Source organism: Oncorhynchus masou, chromosome 1, assembly GCF_036934945.1.
Source record: "Oncorhynchus masou masou isolate Uvic2021 chromosome 1, UVic_Omas_1.1, whole genome shotgun sequence".
NCBI lineage: Eukaryota > Metazoa > Chordata > Actinopteri > Salmoniformes > Salmonidae > Oncorhynchus > Oncorhynchus masou.
The window spans coordinates 29,353,402-29,371,668 of NC_088212.1; the positions used below are offsets into that span (position 1 = coordinate 29,353,402).

The 18,267-nt window shown below is 43.8% G+C and overlaps 1 protein-coding gene across 1 annotated transcript; it reads right to left on the reverse strand.

The window, feature by feature from the left end:
• Positions 1-1,698: 1,698 nt before the first annotated feature.
• Positions 1,699-17,463, reverse strand: LOC135541461 (glutamine--fructose-6-phosphate aminotransferase [isomerizing] 1-like). Its single transcript, XM_064967770.1, has 19 exons — positions 17,380-17,463; positions 13,934-14,041; positions 13,501-13,608; positions 13,206-13,331; positions 12,985-13,043; positions 12,738-12,872; positions 12,589-12,650; positions 12,395-12,474; positions 12,183-12,297; positions 11,843-12,006; positions 10,597-10,692; positions 10,312-10,409; positions 10,002-10,122; positions 9,551-9,708; positions 4,970-5,084; positions 4,142-4,269; positions 3,414-3,581; positions 2,738-2,899; positions 1,699-2,614 (listed from the first exon to the last, which is right to left on the reverse strand). Exons 1-19 carry the CDS (start codon positions 17,384-17,386, stop codon positions 2,570-2,572), a joined length of 2,055 nt encoding a protein of 684 aa, XP_064823842.1. The 5' UTR covers positions 17,387-17,463; the 3' UTR covers positions 1,699-2,569.
• Positions 17,464-18,267: the final 804 nt, after the last annotated feature.

Sequence of the window (18,267 nt, forward strand, 5' to 3'; positions counted from 1 at the left end):
ACTTCCCTTCAAGTGTTTGTATTTTCAATTGCCATATTAACTATTAAAATGTGTCCTTAATTCCTAGTTGAATCATTGTCCAACTGCATATTTGGAAATCTTGGCAAGTTACAGTATCTGCCATAATGGCAGTTTTATGGATGAGATAGGGACGTCATTAATCCATAAGCATAATTGAGTACTTAATCCTACTGTACACTGTCAAAGCCCATTTTAAAAAGACAGGTAAAGTACTAGACACTATTGCAACTGTTATAATAGTGCCCCACAAGTTTCCAACAGATGTTCCAGGGGCTGAGTGTTAGTGCAGTGGCCTTGTCCATACTTCGAGTCTGAGACTGTCAAAGGCCTGCATTTTTCCGAGTTACTAAAGCACCTCGTGTAAAACATGGTCTTTGCTAGGATCTTTCAACGTAGGCAGATACAAAGGGCTCAGTAAATGTAATACCATGAAAACACAGATGCAAAGACAGGTAACTCTTTACTTGAGGAAACCCCCCTGTCAGGTAATTAAGGCCTGATCTTAAAGTGAAATACAAATAAGCAAAGAACCTGCCTAGTTTTGTCAGTGATTTTGTCAGTCTTTTGCATTCAAACTAGCGTACTGCTTTACTCCTTGGCTTATAACGACACATTTGGGAGAGCCCACAGCTGTTCTAAAACAGCAGCTACATAGTCAAACAGGCTTACCACATTGTTCTAAAACAGCAGCTACATAGTCAAACAGGCTTACCACATTGTTCTGTAGGTGTCTTGTAGGCAGAGCCCACAGCTGTTCTAAAACAGCAGCTACATAGTAAAACAGGTTTACTGCATTGTTCTGTAGGTGTCTTGTAGGTAGAGCACTTACAAACCCCTATCAACAGCGTCTAACACACCTTTGTTTACTCAAAGCAAAATGAACATAGCATGGTGTTTTGTTGATAGCATAACCCATAGTACAGAGACCTCTTGAACATAAGTTGCTGTATACAAAACCATTACATTGAAAGGAAAACCATGGTCCCAACCATGGTTTCAATCAAATTGGTATGGTGACAGGGCATGGGTCGACAAAACGTTGGCGCAGATTACGCTCATAAGCAACTCTATTTCTCTTGTAAAAGGAGTTATTGTAAAACATAGACCCAAACTGAACCCGTGCAACAAAAACAAAAAAAAAATGGGCCAACAAGAACAGAAGAGTTGAATATTGCTAAACTGTCAAGTCACAATGCTAGTAACATATGCCTACAGAGTAATAAATGTTGATCATTGGTCCACTAGTCTTCATTGTCCATCTTCAGGAAATTGATTGGGTAGATGATTAAATTGTCACTTAGAATTTTACTGACGCATGATTATGCCAGGACAGTCAATTATTCAGATGACCAACTTGGTTTAAGCAAGAGTTTAACCCTCCTATATGTCTGTCAAACCACAATGAGTGAATCATTGTCAAGTTGCTTTTGTAACCTCGCCAATGATTCAGAACAAATAGGTGCACAGTAGTGAACACAAGCAAGTCTGTAGCAAGTTTCATATCGCCCTTAACTTGTATAGGAGACAAATTCTATTGATTTGTCATCATGGTATTTGGAGTATAACAATGGAGAGTTCTCAATAGTCTCTGGAACAGGTCAGTAGACTAAAGCATGACTTACGACACCTTCTTGGAAGCACTTCAGATGTAGTCAGGCCTATAGCTCAGAAACATGCTTTAAATCAATCACTGATTTATTAGACAATGTACTTAATGAAAATCACATTTATCATTTATGTCCCTGAGCCTCCATTGACCCTTGAAATGCTAAGTCTGATCACGTGGGCATTTATATATCTGATTGTCTGGTCTCGAGCCCACCCTTTACCCAGATCAACAGTAATTGCTCTATTATCAATCAGATCATGATGTGGGTAAAAGGTTCCAGCTCAACTGTACAAGCTGAAATTCCAGGCATTATTTCCCAAAAAGGGTGTTTTCATTTTCACAATGTGTCATTTCTACCTGTGTTAAAAAAAAAAAGATGGTGACTTAACTGCCCTGCCCCTTTAATAATTTACTCAACACACACCAGCGTAACAGATAAACATTTCAAACGACAGCTGTTTCTCTAGCTGCCAAAGAAAACAGATCAGACCAAATTATTGCACCAATGAAACACAAAAAGAAGCAGAAACTTCAGTAAGATTTTCATGTGCAGACTTGACAACAGCTGAATTAAATGTAAAACCAGCAGCAAGTATCCAACATTTAAGTTATGAGCACTGTTGTGTATCATCCAAAATGGATACAGCGCAGTCTTTTCTTCAGTTCTTCAGTTCATCATTAACTGCCTACAGTCCAGTAACCCATGGTAGCACCCAAATGCCAACATTTACTGCCAACCCTTCCCACCACTGACCCCCCCCCCCAAAAAAAAAAATTATATCTATGATATAACAATGTCTTCAGATGTGTGTTTTGAGAAAAGAGACAGATACAGTACATGTTTAGTGTACCAGAGTAACAATTGCATTAAAAAGAGCCATGACACACAAAACAGGAAAGTTTCTGAAATGGGTTTTTGGATCTTCAAAAGGACGCGTTTCACTCTACAGTCACAGACTTGGCCAGGTTCCTTGGGCAATCCACCTGTATTGAGAGAGAAGAGGCAGACATTTCTACATTTACCAAGAAACAACAACCCTAAGAAATTAGCTCCCCATTATGAATGCCTACAGTAAGAACCCAAATCAGTGGCAGTGCAGTACTCACGTCAAAGCCCCTGAGCACAGCCAGGTGGAAGGAGAGCAGCTGCAGGGGGATGACACTCAGGATGCCCTGCAGACAGTCCACACAGTGCGGCACTTTGATGGTGCGGCTCGAGCTCTTGGCAGTCTCGTAGTCATCTTTGTCACAGATCACGATGGGTCGGCCCTGTAAACCAAACAAAAGGTATTATGCTTCCAGCACAACATTGTCATAACCTTTAACCTGGAGTTGTGTTGAAATGTGAAACTTTGGTCCTTCCTTGAATAATAGCTTTGTTGACTCATGTCTCAAACCCAAAGCTTATGTCCACATCTGTGGTAGATTAGTGAGTGTGGTGATGTCATGTAGAAAATAACTCCTCCCTTGCACTTTGTGGTGAATGTGAGGACCATTTGATATTACTGCATTGTGAAAACAAATCTAATGTTTAAAGTATGTGTGCATGAAGCACTTAATATCCATGTCTTGGAGTTGTTATATTTCTTTTTAACCTGGGAGGTAGGTGGTGGTCACTACAACAACTAGCAGACATATCACTACCAGAAAACAAAATGTTTATTGAAAGTGAGTTTAACAACCAGATAACGTCATTGGCTATGCTTTACTGTGGTTCCAACCTTTCAACAGTTGATGGGGTGGAAAGCTAAATGGTGTTGAGATATCGTGCGTCAGTTCTTACCGCGCGGGCCACCACCTGCTGCAGTGCATTCTGACACTTGGTGTAGGTGTGGTCTCTCATGATGATCATGATGACGGGCATGAGTTTGTCGACTAGGGCCAGAGGCCCGTGCTTCAGCTCCCCGGCCAGGATGCCCTCTGAGTGCATGTATGTGATCTCCTTGATTTTCTGGAGAGAGCGACACACCCAACACCTCATTCAGATAGGAAACCACATTCCCATACACATTCAGGGACACACAACCACAATCAGAAAAACACCATGCCAACACGACATAAGTTGAGTATGTATATCTTATCTTCTTAAATTCTAAAGGGAACAGTAGACTGGCCAGGGAACACTAGATCAGATCCAGGAGCACAGCACCCTGACCCAACACTGTGTGCCTCAGATACTGGAGGATTGGCAGTCAACAGAACTTGAGAAATCCTTAAATAGTGTGGAGTGTGGTTGCAATTATGCAGAGAGACATTTCTAAATCAGTCTAATTAGTTGCTGTGATTAAAAACACAATTCCAGCAGGCTAGACTCCGTTAGGTCTTGCGTGAGGCTGAGGCAGAACAATTATTGTGGGCTATTGGAAAGTGAAACAACTCTGGGCCAATCTTCTCCTGAAGTATCTTAACACACGGAGCAATCTCATTTAGGAGTGGAGATTCCTGTAGAATACAGTTCTGAAGAGACAACATTAAGTTTCAGGAGGTGGAGATCGAGGTGGGCATGCTGACCAGTGCTCCCTCAAGGCAGGTGGCATAGTGGTAGCCTCGGCCCATGATGAGAACACTCTTCTGCTGGTACAGCTCTGCTGCCAGCCTCTGGATCTCATCATCCAGACTAAGCACCTCCTTTATCAGATCTGACACAGAGGGGGGAAGGAAGAGCAGCAGGTAAACACAGAGATAGCGAGACAGGTACAAAGAGGAAAACAATGAGTAATCTTAGTCCAAGGTTATGAAATGAGATACCCCTACAAAATATTCCTCTTCAATTGGTCGGTACACTTGGGAGAACATGTCAGAAAATCAATTTCATCAAACCAAACTCCTGGATGAAAGACAATAAAGTAACACCCATCCTATTACAGTTCAGCAGACCAATGTTAACAGGTCCTGGAGAATGGGGTCAAGGGGGGGGGGGTTGGGTCAGGGAGAGGAGGGAGAACATTTAACATAAGGCTTTGGGTCCAGAGGAGTGTGCCAGGGCAAACAGTCAGGACAGAGCCAGCTGCTGAAGCCTCCCCACTGTACACTCTCGTTCCCTCTAAGGATACCACCACAGCACAGTCATTGCATTAGCTCTCTGACAATGCATATTGTTCAAACAAAAACAGCCCAGTTGGAGCAATATGACAGACCGAGGAGGCCCACTACAGGCCTCCACTTTCCCATCCCTCGCTCTGGCTGCGCTGACTGTGACCATTACTTACTGTGGTCTATACTACAGTAGGTCAGTGTGTCGAATAATCTACACATCCCTTTGAGCATCACATACAAAGGTTTATGGTCATTAACAGCACAGTGCAATGTCTTGGTAGATGTGTGTAGGGTCTGGTCTACCTGGCAGAACTCTCAGGCCCTGGATGATCTCACATCGCCGTGGCTGCATGGAAATCCTGTCGTCGCACATCAACAGTGCAAACATGATCAGAGCCACAAATTGACTGGTGTAGGCCTGCAAAACAACAGACACAGCCAGACATAATGCATGCTTATTAATGCTCCAGCAAGAAGCAGACAGTACAGAACACAGAGGTCCCAGGTGTCTCCTAGATGCTCTTCTCTCTTCTGGTTCTAAACAAAAGGAATCAGTCTTCCCTCTCTCCATCCTGGGCCAGAGACAGCAGAACCCTTCGTTTAGCAAAGGGCCTGGGTTGCCTGATCCCAAGGTTACTTTGCAGTACAGTTATTGGAGAAGTAAAGTCTTGTCCGGCTGCTCTGGTTGCCAGCTCCACAGTAATAATGTGCAACAGATGAGAAGTGGAGCAGCTGGGCTGCAGGATGGGCTGGACACAGATCGGGCCTCTATTGCAGAACAGGAGAGAGCTAGCAGTCTTATGAGGACACAATCTGGCAACACTACAGATGAACACATCCCCTGACAATAAGACACTAGGGCAGGAGGTAGCCTAGCAGTTAGAGTTTTGGGACAGTCACCAAAAGGTCGCTAGTTTGAGTCCCAGAGCCAACAATGTGAAACATCTGTCTATGCGCCCTTTAGCAAGGCACTTCACCCTAATTGCTCCAGGGCCACCGTTTATAAAATGGCAGACCTTGGCCGTAATCCCACGCCCGAGGGTGTCTAAGGGGGAGTTGGGATCTGCAAAAAAAATACATTTCAATTGCACAAGTATAAGCCCCCACCAAATTATGATTACTAACAAAACAGCAAAGAAAGAGTCAGCCCCAACTACAGTAGAAGTAGAACCATGATGCGCTTGTTTTTCACGCTTCTGAAAAGTATCACCACCACTCACACATATGTTAGAAGGCTCTCCGTACCAGTTTAGGATTTCTAAAAATCAACTTTTTTCAAGAGCCCAAGCCATTTGACGGACCTACTGGACGTGGTCGTAATAGCTTCTACACCTGCATTGATGGCCTTTTGGGGTTTAAGGCTGGGTTTCTGTTAAGAGGTCGACCGATTAATCAGGAATGATTTCAAGTTTTCATAACAATCGGTAATCTGCATTTTTGGACACTGATCATGGCCGATTACATTGCACTCCACGAGGAGACTGCGTGGCAGTTATTCGAGTGCAGCAAGAAGCCACGGTAAGGTGCTAGCTAGCATTAAACCTTAAATCTTATTAAAAAAACAATCTTAACATAAATCACTAGTTAACTACACATGGTTGATGATATTACTAGTTTACCTAGCTTGTCCTGCGTTGCATATAGTCGATGCGGTGCCTGTTAATTTATCATTGAATCTTAGCCTACTTCGCCAAAGGGGTGATTTAACAAGCGCATTCGTGAAAAAAAGGACTGTCGTTGCACCAATGTGTACCTAACCATAAACAATGCCTTTCTTTAAAATCAATACACAAGTATATATTTTTTAAACCTGCATATTTAGTTAATATTGCCTGCTCACATGAATTTCTTTTAACTAGGAAAATTGTGTCACTTCTCTTGCGTTCTGTGCAACAGAGTCAGGGTATATGCAGCAGTTTGGGCCGCCTGGCTCGTTGAGAACTGTGTGAAGACTCTTTGCTAGGAAGAAATAAAGCCAACTTCGCCAAACAGGGGATTATTTAACAACAAGCGCATTTGTGAAAAAAGCACAATCGTTGCACGAATGTACCTAACCATAAACATAAATTCCTTAAAATCAATACACAGAAGTATATATTTTTTTTTAAACCTACATATTTAGTTAAGAAATCCAGGTTAGTAGGCAATATTAAACTAGGAAAATTGTGTCACTTCTCTTGCGTTCATTGCACGCAGAGTCAGGGTATATGCAACAGTTTGGGCCGCCTGGATCATGCGAACTAATTTGCCAGAATTTTACGTAATTATGACAGAACATTGAAAGTTGTCCAATGTAACAGGAATATTTAAGACATATGGATGCCACCGGTTAGATAAAATAAGGAACGGTTCCGTATTTCACTGAAAGAATAAAATGTTTCGTTTGCAAAATTATAATTTCCAGATTTGACCATTTTAATGACCTAAGGCTCGTATGTGTGTTATGTTATAATTAAGTCTATGATTTGATATTTGATAGAGCAGTCTGAAAGAGTGGTGGTAGGCAGCAGCAGGCTTGTAAGAATGAATTCAAACAGCACTTTTGTGTGTTTGCCAGCAGCTCTTCGCTGTGCTTCAAGTATTGAGCTGTTTATGACTTCAAGCCTATCAACTCCCGAGATTAGGCTGGTGTAACCGATGTGAAATGTCTAGCTAGTTAGCGGGGTGTGCGCTAACAGCGTTTCAATCGGGACATCACTCGCTCTGAGACCTTGAAGTAGTTGTTCCCCTTTGCTCTGCAAGGGCCACAGCTTTTGTGGAGCGATGGGTAACGATGCTTCGAGGGTGTCTGTTGTTGAGGTGTTCCTGGTTTGAGCCCAGGTAGGGGCGAGGAGAGGGACGGATGCTATACTGTTACACTGGCAATACTAAAGTGCCTATAAGAACATCCAATAGTCAAAGGTATATGGAATACAAATTGTATAGAGAGAAATAGTCCTATAATAACTACAACCTAAAACTTCTTACCTGGGAATATTGAAGACTCATGTTAAAAGGAACCACCAGCTTTCATATGTTCTCATGTTCTGAGCAAGGAACTTAAACGTCAGCTTCCTTACATGGCACATATTGCACTTTTACTTTCATCAACACTTTCCCCACCATTTTCTAAACCAAATTGAACATGCTTCATTAAATATTTGAGGTTCAATTGATTTTATTGATGTATTATATTAAAATAAGTGTTCATTCAGTATTGTTGTAATTGGTATTATTACAAATAAAAATTGAAAATTCGGCATCGGCTTTTTCTGGTCCTCCAATAATCGGTATCGGAGTTAAAAAAATCATAATCAGTCGACCTCTAGTTTCTGTACAGCATTTTGTGACATCAGCTGACGTAAGAAGGGCTGTATAAATACATTTGATTGATCTAAAGCCAAAGGCATGGTTGTAAAACCGTCACACAGCTATTTTCCTTGACAACACTGGAACCACAGTCCCTCACAACTGACAGTCCTAGCCATCTACTCAGATTTGTGGCAGTGCATTTAATCCGTTTAAAACCCATCACTCCATCCAGAATGTCAAGAGGACAGAGGCGCACACTAGCCTGTGAAAACACACTGACGAAACCATGTCCCAGAGAGGCCTCAAATGTGCCACACATCCTCCTCAGGCAATACGGCATGATGAGCAGTTAATTTTTTATATTTTTTATATAAGGGTACAAGTATGCGCCAGGTTCAATTCAGACAAAGACCACAGATGGCTCTCATTTGCTTACGTTCCCTCCCTCAATATCTATTGTTTGGCTAAGGGGGAGAAGCGTATTCAAGACGTGGTGCCGTCTCAACTCCAGCAATCCCCTTCATTCTCCCTGACCTTGTTGAGCAGGCATAGTTGTGGAGAGCCCCAATTCTGAAAACAAGACAGACATCACCAGAGTCATCCAGTTTAATGTCCCCCGGAAGGTTCATCTGAATAATATTATGAAACGATACAAAACGGAGTCAGCAGGAGCGTGTATTGAGCAGAGGGTGAAATACATAATGTCCTCTGATATGCTGTGCGTGGGCCAGACAAGCAGTAAAGGACAGCGTCTTTGAGGCGTGCTCGCCAGGCTTTCTGCACTGTGCCGGGGCCTTGGAGCTGCCGGAGGGTCCCTGAGCCAAGCTCGAGAGCCAGAGCAGGGAGGGACCCCCCCCTCACCTGCTGAGTGGAACCCACTCCAGTCATCTGCAACCCCACTCTGGCAATCCGTAGGATCAGTGCTCATAGTAGAGGGAAACCATGGATCCTTACTTTTTACAAGAATACAGATGAGAATATCAGGCACTATGGGTTCTGTGTAGAGCAGTGGAATATAGCAGTTTAAATAACCTCTTACAAAGGGATCCAGACACTAATTTCAGATGAAGTTCTCTAATTTCAAGGGAGAGAGGGGTTAACCACATGGTCATCACATCACAAGGTCATCATCTATGTATTGAAATTAGCACCCAAGCGCTTCAGGGTTTGCCTTAACTATACAGATACCACCAGCAAAGCATATTGGCGTGAACCTCATGTCCTTGCAATAATAAGTATACACGGGTGATTATATAGACCAAGCGAAACTGCCTCTGGACTTCGTAACGCCGCTCCGCCTAATTAGGAAGGAGACCATTCCATTCATCTCCAACAACCCTACTGCAGTCTGACCAACAAACACTCTGGAGAGGGATAGGAGGAATTCCCCCACCCTAATTGGCTACCCTGAAGGGAATTTTTTTCCACCCACCACAGAAGTAAAAGAAGTTGAGAAAGCAGAGTATAGTGAATGGAAGGTCTTCTGTTGCAACAGCTGAGTGTCTACAGGACAGTACACTACGCGAGTCAGTATGGGAAAAGAATCAGTCAGGAGAAGTGCTACACAGAGCAGCAGCGAGCCGGTCCCCTCACCTTGGTGCTGGCCACTCCTATCTCTGGCCCAGCGTTGATGTGCACCCCACAGTCTGTCTCTCTGGAGATGGAGCTGCCCACTGTGTTGGTGACGCCCACCGTCAGGGCTCCTCTCTCCTTACAGTAGCGCAGGGCCATCAGGCTGTCTGCTGTCTCGCCTGCACACAAAAGGTAGCAATGCAAATCAGCACTGAGGATAGATACTGGAACAGGTTGGACTATGTGTATATACTGAATACAATATCAGATTTTATAGGCCGCAATAACTGATATCATCAGGTCTTTACGTTCAGCATCAATACATGAAGAGCGAAAGCAATTGCTTTGTGTGCATTGTCATTGGGCTGAGCATGTACTTGTACGAGACATTGCTGAAGCTGTATTGTGTGGGGAAATGAGTACAGACAAAGAAGCAATGTTCAGGTCCTTGAGGAGATAGCGATCCTCCCACCTGATTGGCTGATGAAGAAGCAGACGTCGTCACGGAACACTGGTGTGTTTCTATCCAGGAAGTCGCTGGCCAGCTCCACCATAACAGGCAGCTCTGTCAACTCCTCCAGTACCTGGCGAGTCTGTGGGGAAAGATCAGCACTGGATCACACATGACATCCACACTGAAAAACATGTTTCCATGTACAAACCAGAGTAAGAACTTACTCTGTGCTTGTTTTTCCCAATCTTGGAGCCTTAGGCTCCAGTTGACTCCATTTTATGCTGGTGATATCATTCCTGCCTTATAGAAAAGGTCATCAGTTACTCACCGCCACCCCAGCATGGTAGCTGGTGCCACAGGCAATGAGGATGAGCCGTCGACACCTCTGGATCTCTTTAATGTGATCCTTCAGTCCACCCAGGGTTACTAAGGATACAAACAATCAAAATACAGTAATCATGTCCCTTTTCTTGGTATGTATTCAGATAGATATTGATCATGAGGATACCACCTTGATGGGTATAATGACAGACATGAGAGGGGCATAGTGTGCATTGTGGAGCAAATTGGAGTGTTTTGTGACTTGACTATTACACAGGAAAGGTCATCTCACCTGTGTTGTCATTGAAGTTGACCCTTCCTCTCATGGTGTTAACCACAGACTCTGGCTGTTCAAAGATCTCCTTCTGCATAAAGGAGCTGTAGTTCCCTGAAAAATGTTCCAAAAAACATTAGATCAGAGTCCTCAACAACATCACTTAAAGTCTGTTGACTTTGCATTTTTATAAAGTGTTAGGCATTTTGTAAAGGTTACTGTTGACGCATAATTACTACCGGTACTAAAAGGAAGCCAGTCTGGAAAACATGTTGTTTAGTGCTCTAATTCAGTCTTTTATTGCTGTTGGGAGGTAAATAACACAGGAGATAAATGACAAGAATGATTGTGCTCTTTAATAGAGACATTTATCAGGCATGTCTTGACTAAATAAAATAAGCAAGAGCCTACAGGGAGATTGTTGTTTCCTCACACGGCCCTTTGTGACAATGAAATACGAGAGGGTTTTGCAGCCCACCTCTGCGGAGACAGAAATTTAGGTCATATGAATTAAGTTTATTTCAGCAGAGCTCCTGGAATCGAGGCTGAGGAGAGAGCGATGGAGGCAGAGGCTTTAATGATTGGACCACAAAGGCTTGTCTCCTAAAACTGATTGGTAGTGTATTAACACCCTCTGCTGGAGACATGTGGAGCAGCAAGCTCAATATAAAGTCCTGCTAAAGACCCAGGTACTGTACTCTACATTGGTGATTGATGTGATCTCCATGCTGGGGCCAGTGTGTCTGAGCCCCTAAAGTACCTTTGATGTCAGCCAGGCAACCCCATAAACACCTGGCTGTGTACGCGTGGTGTGTGCGCGCGCGATTGATATTAAAGGTGTGCCTGTGGCTGCCACTCAGCCAAGGTGGAGAAAATAGGATTATGCTCCATTTTTCAAGCACTGCCATCGTTATTGACCAATTACAGTAGAAAATGAAGCCTACATGGTGATACGGCAACAAGTACGTCCAACAGCAGGACCAGCTAACATGCCCACTCCAGCTAGCTAACATTATCGGTTTACAGAGTCACGTTTAACAAGAAAAAGTATTATTTACTAATTTGTTTTTTTAAATGAATAATTCCTGTTGCATTATGCCGCCCACAGTAAATATGACCCTTGTATAGTGAAATTATTCTGACTGTATTGACAAAGATAATCAGCAATTCTTGGGTTCTCAAAGTCCTAGTAGCACCATCAACATCTTTACAGAGGGTTGACCCATGACAGTGCTGTACCCCCAGCCCTTACCCTCCCCCTCACCCTTCATGATCTGCTGCAGTTCCATCTGCAGGGTCTGGATGGCGCGGGCAGGGTGGTCTCCGGCTGTACGCTTGATGCGGTGGATGGTGAGCCGTCCGGCCGTCACTGCTGCCACGTCATCATCCTCCAGGAAGATCACACGGTTGGTGTGCTCAATCACTGCGCTGCCAGGACAACAGAGCAACAGCGAATCCAAGTTAATGATGTTGTTAATTGCCACTTTCCTAGGAGAAAACATTCACCAAACAATTGTCTAGACTGATTCTAAAAGTACAGTTTATCTAACGTTGCATGAGTGGGATATGAGTAATATAGAGAACAACAAGGTGAGGAGTCTGACCTGGCATCAGAGGCAAAGTAGTACTCCACAGACTTCTTTTCCTCAGCGAAGAGCGTGTGGCAGGTGTCCTGCTCCATCCTGGGCAGGGTGGGGCAGCCCTTCTTGTCCTTGCCAGCTGGGGAGATACAGTAGTGTACTAGAAATAAAACAGCTCCCGGCTGCTCATATTCCATTCTGACTCACTGGTAGAGAGCAGTTAACTAATAACTTACATGATCGGTACAGGATAGGAATGTGATCTGTGGACAGCTTGTGGTCACTTTTCACCCCAATAAGCAGAGGACCTCCCCTCCTATTTACATATAAACAAGTACAATGATTACATAAAATTAAAAGATGCATGTTTAATGGATATTATTCCTTAACAACAACTCAAGGAGTATGTAGAAATGCAGTAGCAGTGTACCGGGTGCCTACAGCCTCTCCTGGGTAATGGACACTCTTGAAGACCAGGACAAACGCTCCTTCCTAGGAGACCAGATAAAACCATGTTAATCACAAGACAGGTCAGAGGGCCTTGTTTCTGGACTGCTCTGTAGATGAACAGGCTCCTACCAGCTGCTGGGTCACTCTCTCCACCAGAGTAGCAAAGCTGAGGTCTTCACTCTCACGGTTGTCATACATGTACTTTACCAGCTTGGCAATGGTCTCTGTGTCCGTCTCAGACTCAAACTCATAACCCTTGCTCTCCTGTGGAATGGGGAGAGTCAGTCATGGAAGTCTGATAACTCTCGCTGATAGCCTTGGCTAATGAAAGAAACCGACTGCCTTGGGAAAAATGTTGAAATGTTGCTTTGCTCACCAGGAATTTCTGCAGGTCTTTGTAGTTTGTGATAATTCCATTATGAATGACAATGAACTCTTAAAAAAAAAAAAAAATACACACATATACACTTTAATAATAAACGTTCCTCTCTATATAGTCAGTCAACGTGAGACCACTACATCTAGCAGAATGTGATGCCTATACAGGAAATATGCCCTAACAGTCCTACAAGTTTAAGAAATGTCTATGGTACTGACCGTTGCTCTTGTCAGACCTTTGTGGGTGGCTGTTGACAGGGCTGGGGGCACCATGGGTAGCCCAGCGAGTGTGGGCAATGCCAAGGTGGACATCAAACTCCACATCCATGTCCATGTCCTGCTGCTCTGTGGGACCAACACAAACACTGTTGAAATGCAAGCCTCAAAATCAACTGAGGTGTGACCAACATAAAGTAGGTTTGAGTCATTGGTATTGTAGACATATTTATTTCTGTACAATCCACTTATCTACTCAGTAAACATCCTTACTGCTGACAACGGGTGTAAGTCTTACTTGTGAGCTCATCGTCAAGAGCCTTCACTTTTCCGGACTGCTTGATCAGCTGAATAGACCGGGCATTGGCCTCCCATTCCTTGCTGTTCCCTCCATCAATTCCAACACCTGGTAAAAATAGTCTCATTGCTACAGAGTACACAAATATGCCTCTGTTGTGTGATTTTGTAGCGGTTATCTTACACATGCTGCAGTTTGATAGCAGACAGAGCATCAATGTAAGCGTGATTAGATTGACAGACCTGCTCAAGACAAGGGCATACAGTGAGGCCAATGGACAGTCATTGTTCTTAATGTTAGGAGAGAAAACAAAAACATGACTCCTGTAAATAAGCAGAATAACTGACTCCTGCTGACAGGCCTACAATGAGGAGAGGGAAAGGCAGCTAATTCACATGCAGACAGTGTGTTGAGACAAGCGGTCTCATCTCACCGGCAGAGTCATAGCCACGGTACTCCAGACGAAGCAGGCCTTTGAGGAGGATCTCCAGGATCTCCCGGCGAGTCCGTGGCACATGGTAGTTCAGATAGGCAAAGATTCCTGACAGAAGGAAGGAACAGGGAGACAGATTTCAACTAGAAGGTCAAACAATGATTTGCAACAAAGGAATTTCACTACAACTCTTTTAAGGGATTAAGTGAACAAATCCTAATAGTGGGTATTACCGTTTGCTTTTGGTGGTCTGTGATTAGGTCAATAGAGAGAAAATAAAGCATGCATGCTTTCTGTTCATATATGCCGGTTGTGTTAGAATCGCGGAAGGTTCCATTGGCTAGCTAGCCTAGCTGATGTAATCTGCAGGCAGTTCAATTATTGGCTCACTACAATTCACAGCAACAGCTTCCCCAAGGATTTCTACACGTGAAAAGTTTCAAACGTTAACACAAGTAAAACATTTAAAAATGCTCTGGTGCCATTTATCATCATATAGGAATTGGAAACAATGGTTCTGTGTGTAACTAGAGTAGTTCACACACCCATCTGTTCCTGAGGGCACAGCCTGCCCTGGATGTTATCTGCAGTTTTTACATGAAACAGGGAAGTCACCTTGAGAAATGGACAGTGGGAGACACAGTGGAACAGGGTGTTCTAGTGTTGGGGCGATATGCTGACAGAAGGACCAGGTGCTCTCTAGGCTATGCCTTTGTGCAATTCAGAACTCATCTGAGAAGAATGATACCAAATGAAAACAGTGCCATTTATTACAGACATACCTGGCTGAACAGAGGTTGGCCTACATACCATCACTACCTGGTATGGCAACTGCACGGCCTCCAACCGCAAGGCTCTAGAGGGTAGTGCGGACAGCCCAGTACATCACTGGGGTCAAGCTTCCTGCCATCCAGGATCTATATACCAGGCGGTGTCAGAGGAAGGCCCTAAAAACTGCCAAAGACCCCAGCCACTCTAGTCATAGACTTCTCTCTGCTACCACATGGCAAGCGGTACCGGAGCGCCAAGTCTAGGTCCAAAAGGCTTCTACCCCAAGCCATAAGACTCCTGAACAGCTAACCAAATGGATAGCAGGACTGTTGCATTGACCCCCCCCACACAGTTTTACTCTGCTGCTACTCTCGGTTTATTATCTATGCATAGTCACTTTAACTCTACCTAAATGTACATATTACCTCAACTAACCTGTGCCCCTGCACATGGACTCTCTACCGGTACCCCCTGTATATAGCGTCGCTACTGTTATTTTATTGTTGTTCATTAATTTTATTTAGCCATTTAAAAAATTTCAGCTTATTTCTTAAATACTTTCTTCACACTTATTTTTTCTTAACTGCATTGTTGGTTAAGGGCTTGTAAGTAAGAATTTCACTGAGGTCTACCAACACCTGTGACACCATGTGACCAATACAATTTGATAAGCCTATTCGTGCCCAATTTCCTGTGCCCTGCCCCATTTTCTTCATGACAACCATCAATCACCCACATAAGCTCACAAATAGAACAATGGCATAAAGTTTCAACAAACTAGTCAAAATAAACAAACCTAAATGATGAAGGCCAAGAGACAATAGCTATTCTTAGGATAACAATAATCAATGACAAATTCCCAATTAGATGAGGATATAAAGGGGCGGTGATAAAATAGTGACCATGAAGAGGCACTGCAAAGGAAACAGTGCATCCATTGAGAGCAGACTGGCACATGGGGAAATCGAGGAAGGTATTGAGGGGGGATCGAGGAAGGTAGCGGGGGGGAAAATCGAGGAAGGGAGCGGGGGGGGAAAATCGAGGAAGGGAGCGGGGGGAAATCGAGGAAGGGAGCGGGGGGGGAATCGAGGAAGGTAGCGGGGGGGAATCGAGGAAGGGAGCGGGGGGGGGGAATCGAGGAAGGAGCGGGTGGGGGGAATCGAGGAAGGGAGCGGGGGGGAATCGAGGAAGGTAGCGGGGGGGAATCGAGGAAGGTAGCGGGGGGGATCGAGGAAGGTAGCGGGGGGAATCGAGGAAGGTAGCGGGGGGGAATCGAGGAAGGTAGCGGGGGGAATCGAGGAAGGTAGCGGGGGGGGAATCGAGGAAGGTAGCGGGGGGGGAATCGAGGAAGGGAGCGGGGGGGAATCGAGGAAGGTAGCGGGGGGGATCGTGGAAGGTAGCGGGGATCGAGGAAAGCGGGGATCGAGGAAAGCGGGAGGGGGATTGAGGAAGGTAGCGGGGGGGGGATCGAGGAAGGTAGCGGGGGGGAAAATCGAGGAAGGAGCGGGGGGGGGGATCGAGGAAGGTAGCGGGAGGGGGGGATCGAGGAAGGTAGCGGGAGGGGGGGAATCGAGGAAGGTAGCGGGGGGGAATCGAGGAAGGTAGCGGGAGAAGGGGGGGCTCAGCTTTCTTCAGAACGAGGGTTAAACAGACTAGGAAAAATAAGGCTCTCGTAAAATTCTCAGTGCATGTCAGCATTACCACATTATTTCCTTAGGAATTAGCCTGCAGCAGTTCAGTATAAGGAGCATTGATTTGGGGAATTTTTCAGACGGAGACGACAGTGTCTTATTGTCTCTTCTACTAATGGAGTTCATAGTGCTAAGTTCCCACCACCCTTAAAAAGCGAAGCATCCACACTATTTATACTGGTTCTGGATGGCTTTTCAAAACAGAGCTGGGCGCTTCAGGAACTTGTTGTAGAGTCAGCAGATGAGAGATGAGGGGAGAACTAATCCATCACTATTCTAATATTCAGACACTGACAGGTTAAAAAAGTAAACACAGCTTCCCATCATTTTAAATCCCCCTACCTCATTCGAATCGATGTGGAATAATCTCTGTCTATCATCATTACCAGTAGTGGTCTATATTCTAGCAAGGAATGAAACTTTGCGCAGTGCGTGCGTTCTGTCAGTCCTGTAGCAAGCTAGTATGTAACCTGATGAAAAGAAGGGTAGTTAGCCAATGGTCGCTAATGAATCCAAGTATAGAGTATAACGTGACATACGGTAACATCAATGACAGGAATTATGGAGCGATAAACTGTCAATCAAGTAGCTAGCAATGGCTAGCTGGCTAGTTAACGTTAGCTAGCTACGCTAAATTAGCTAGGTACTTATTGGAAATGAGTGTGTAGCACACGGTTAAAACACATCAAAACGCTTAGTCGCCCTCAAGACAATTTGTCTGATAACATTGTTAGCTATAAAACATCTGATCCAGCCAATTTACAAGTTCACTTAAAATATATGAACTCAATATTTTTATGTTAGTAATTTGTTTTGTCTGGCAAACAAACTAAGCTCTCTTTCTTTAGATGGAAGCTCAGCTGTCTGACTGAAAACATTGACATCTCCCCAAAACCAGTTCTGTGTTAATCTCACAAATTGCATGTGTAAACCGTTGCAAATGTACACCTATTTAATTTATTATATCTAGCTAACGTTACTTACCACACATGTCAGCGCTTCTCTTGCAAACCAGCTAGTTTTACACCAGGCTCAGCTCAGTTCCTCATCTGATGAGTCAGATGGTCCCGCCCCCTTTAAATCCATTGAATGGGATCCAAGTAGCCTCAGCAGGCTTCCCTTGTTGGTGCAACGGCTGTCAATCCCGAATTTTACCCCCGACGCACGTAGCAGCAGGATGGAGATAGGATATCCATGGGCGCGAGTGAGGAATGGAAAGTATTTCTCCCCAAAATCTCACCAGAAGGAACAGATTGATGGTTTCAGCCATGCTATTCTCATTTCCCTTATATTGTTTACCTAACAAGCATCAGGTGACTATTTTTCGGGAATACTCAGATACTTCAATTTATTAGTTTGTTCTTGTATGAAGACCTATTTTGTTTACAAACTTACGAAGAAGACTGAAAGCTGTATTTACTTTTGATGTATACAGTAACTAAGATACTGGTTTAAAGGGCATACAGGTCTGCTTTGATTTTACATGGGTATTGTTCTATTTAGTTATTAATACTTATTTCCAAGTGAAAAAGGTCTTAGGAACATGTATATGTAAAACATTTTTGATTCCATTTTTTTATGATGACTTTTCATATGCACTTAAAATAGTAGGTACCCTTTTATTTAAATTATTATTTTGTATTTTATTTCTCAGATTAGTTCCTGATTACACTAGTCTCGGATAGCCTGATAACGTCTAGCTCAAAGTTTATGGAATAAGCTATTTTTACTTTAAATTGACTTAAATGGTGCAGATCTCGGTTCCTTATGTTCACTGCTCCTACGTCTTTGACTCATCCTGTTACAGTTTATACTTTTATATAATCATTGTTGTTTTGTCTTTGTCTATAGTTTCTCTTAATGCTTGGGGGT

Coding starts and splice junctions, on each gene's coding strand:
- LOC135541461 (XM_064967770.1), bottom strand. Junction 12,475..12,588: donor GGAGAGGCTGTAGGCACCCG/GTACACTGCTAC, acceptor ATATGTAAATAG/GAGGGGAGGTCCTCTGCTTA. Junction 10,693..11,842: donor ACTGCAGCAGATCATGAAGG/GTGAGGGGGAGG, acceptor AACATTTTTCAG/GGAACTACAGCTCCTTTATG.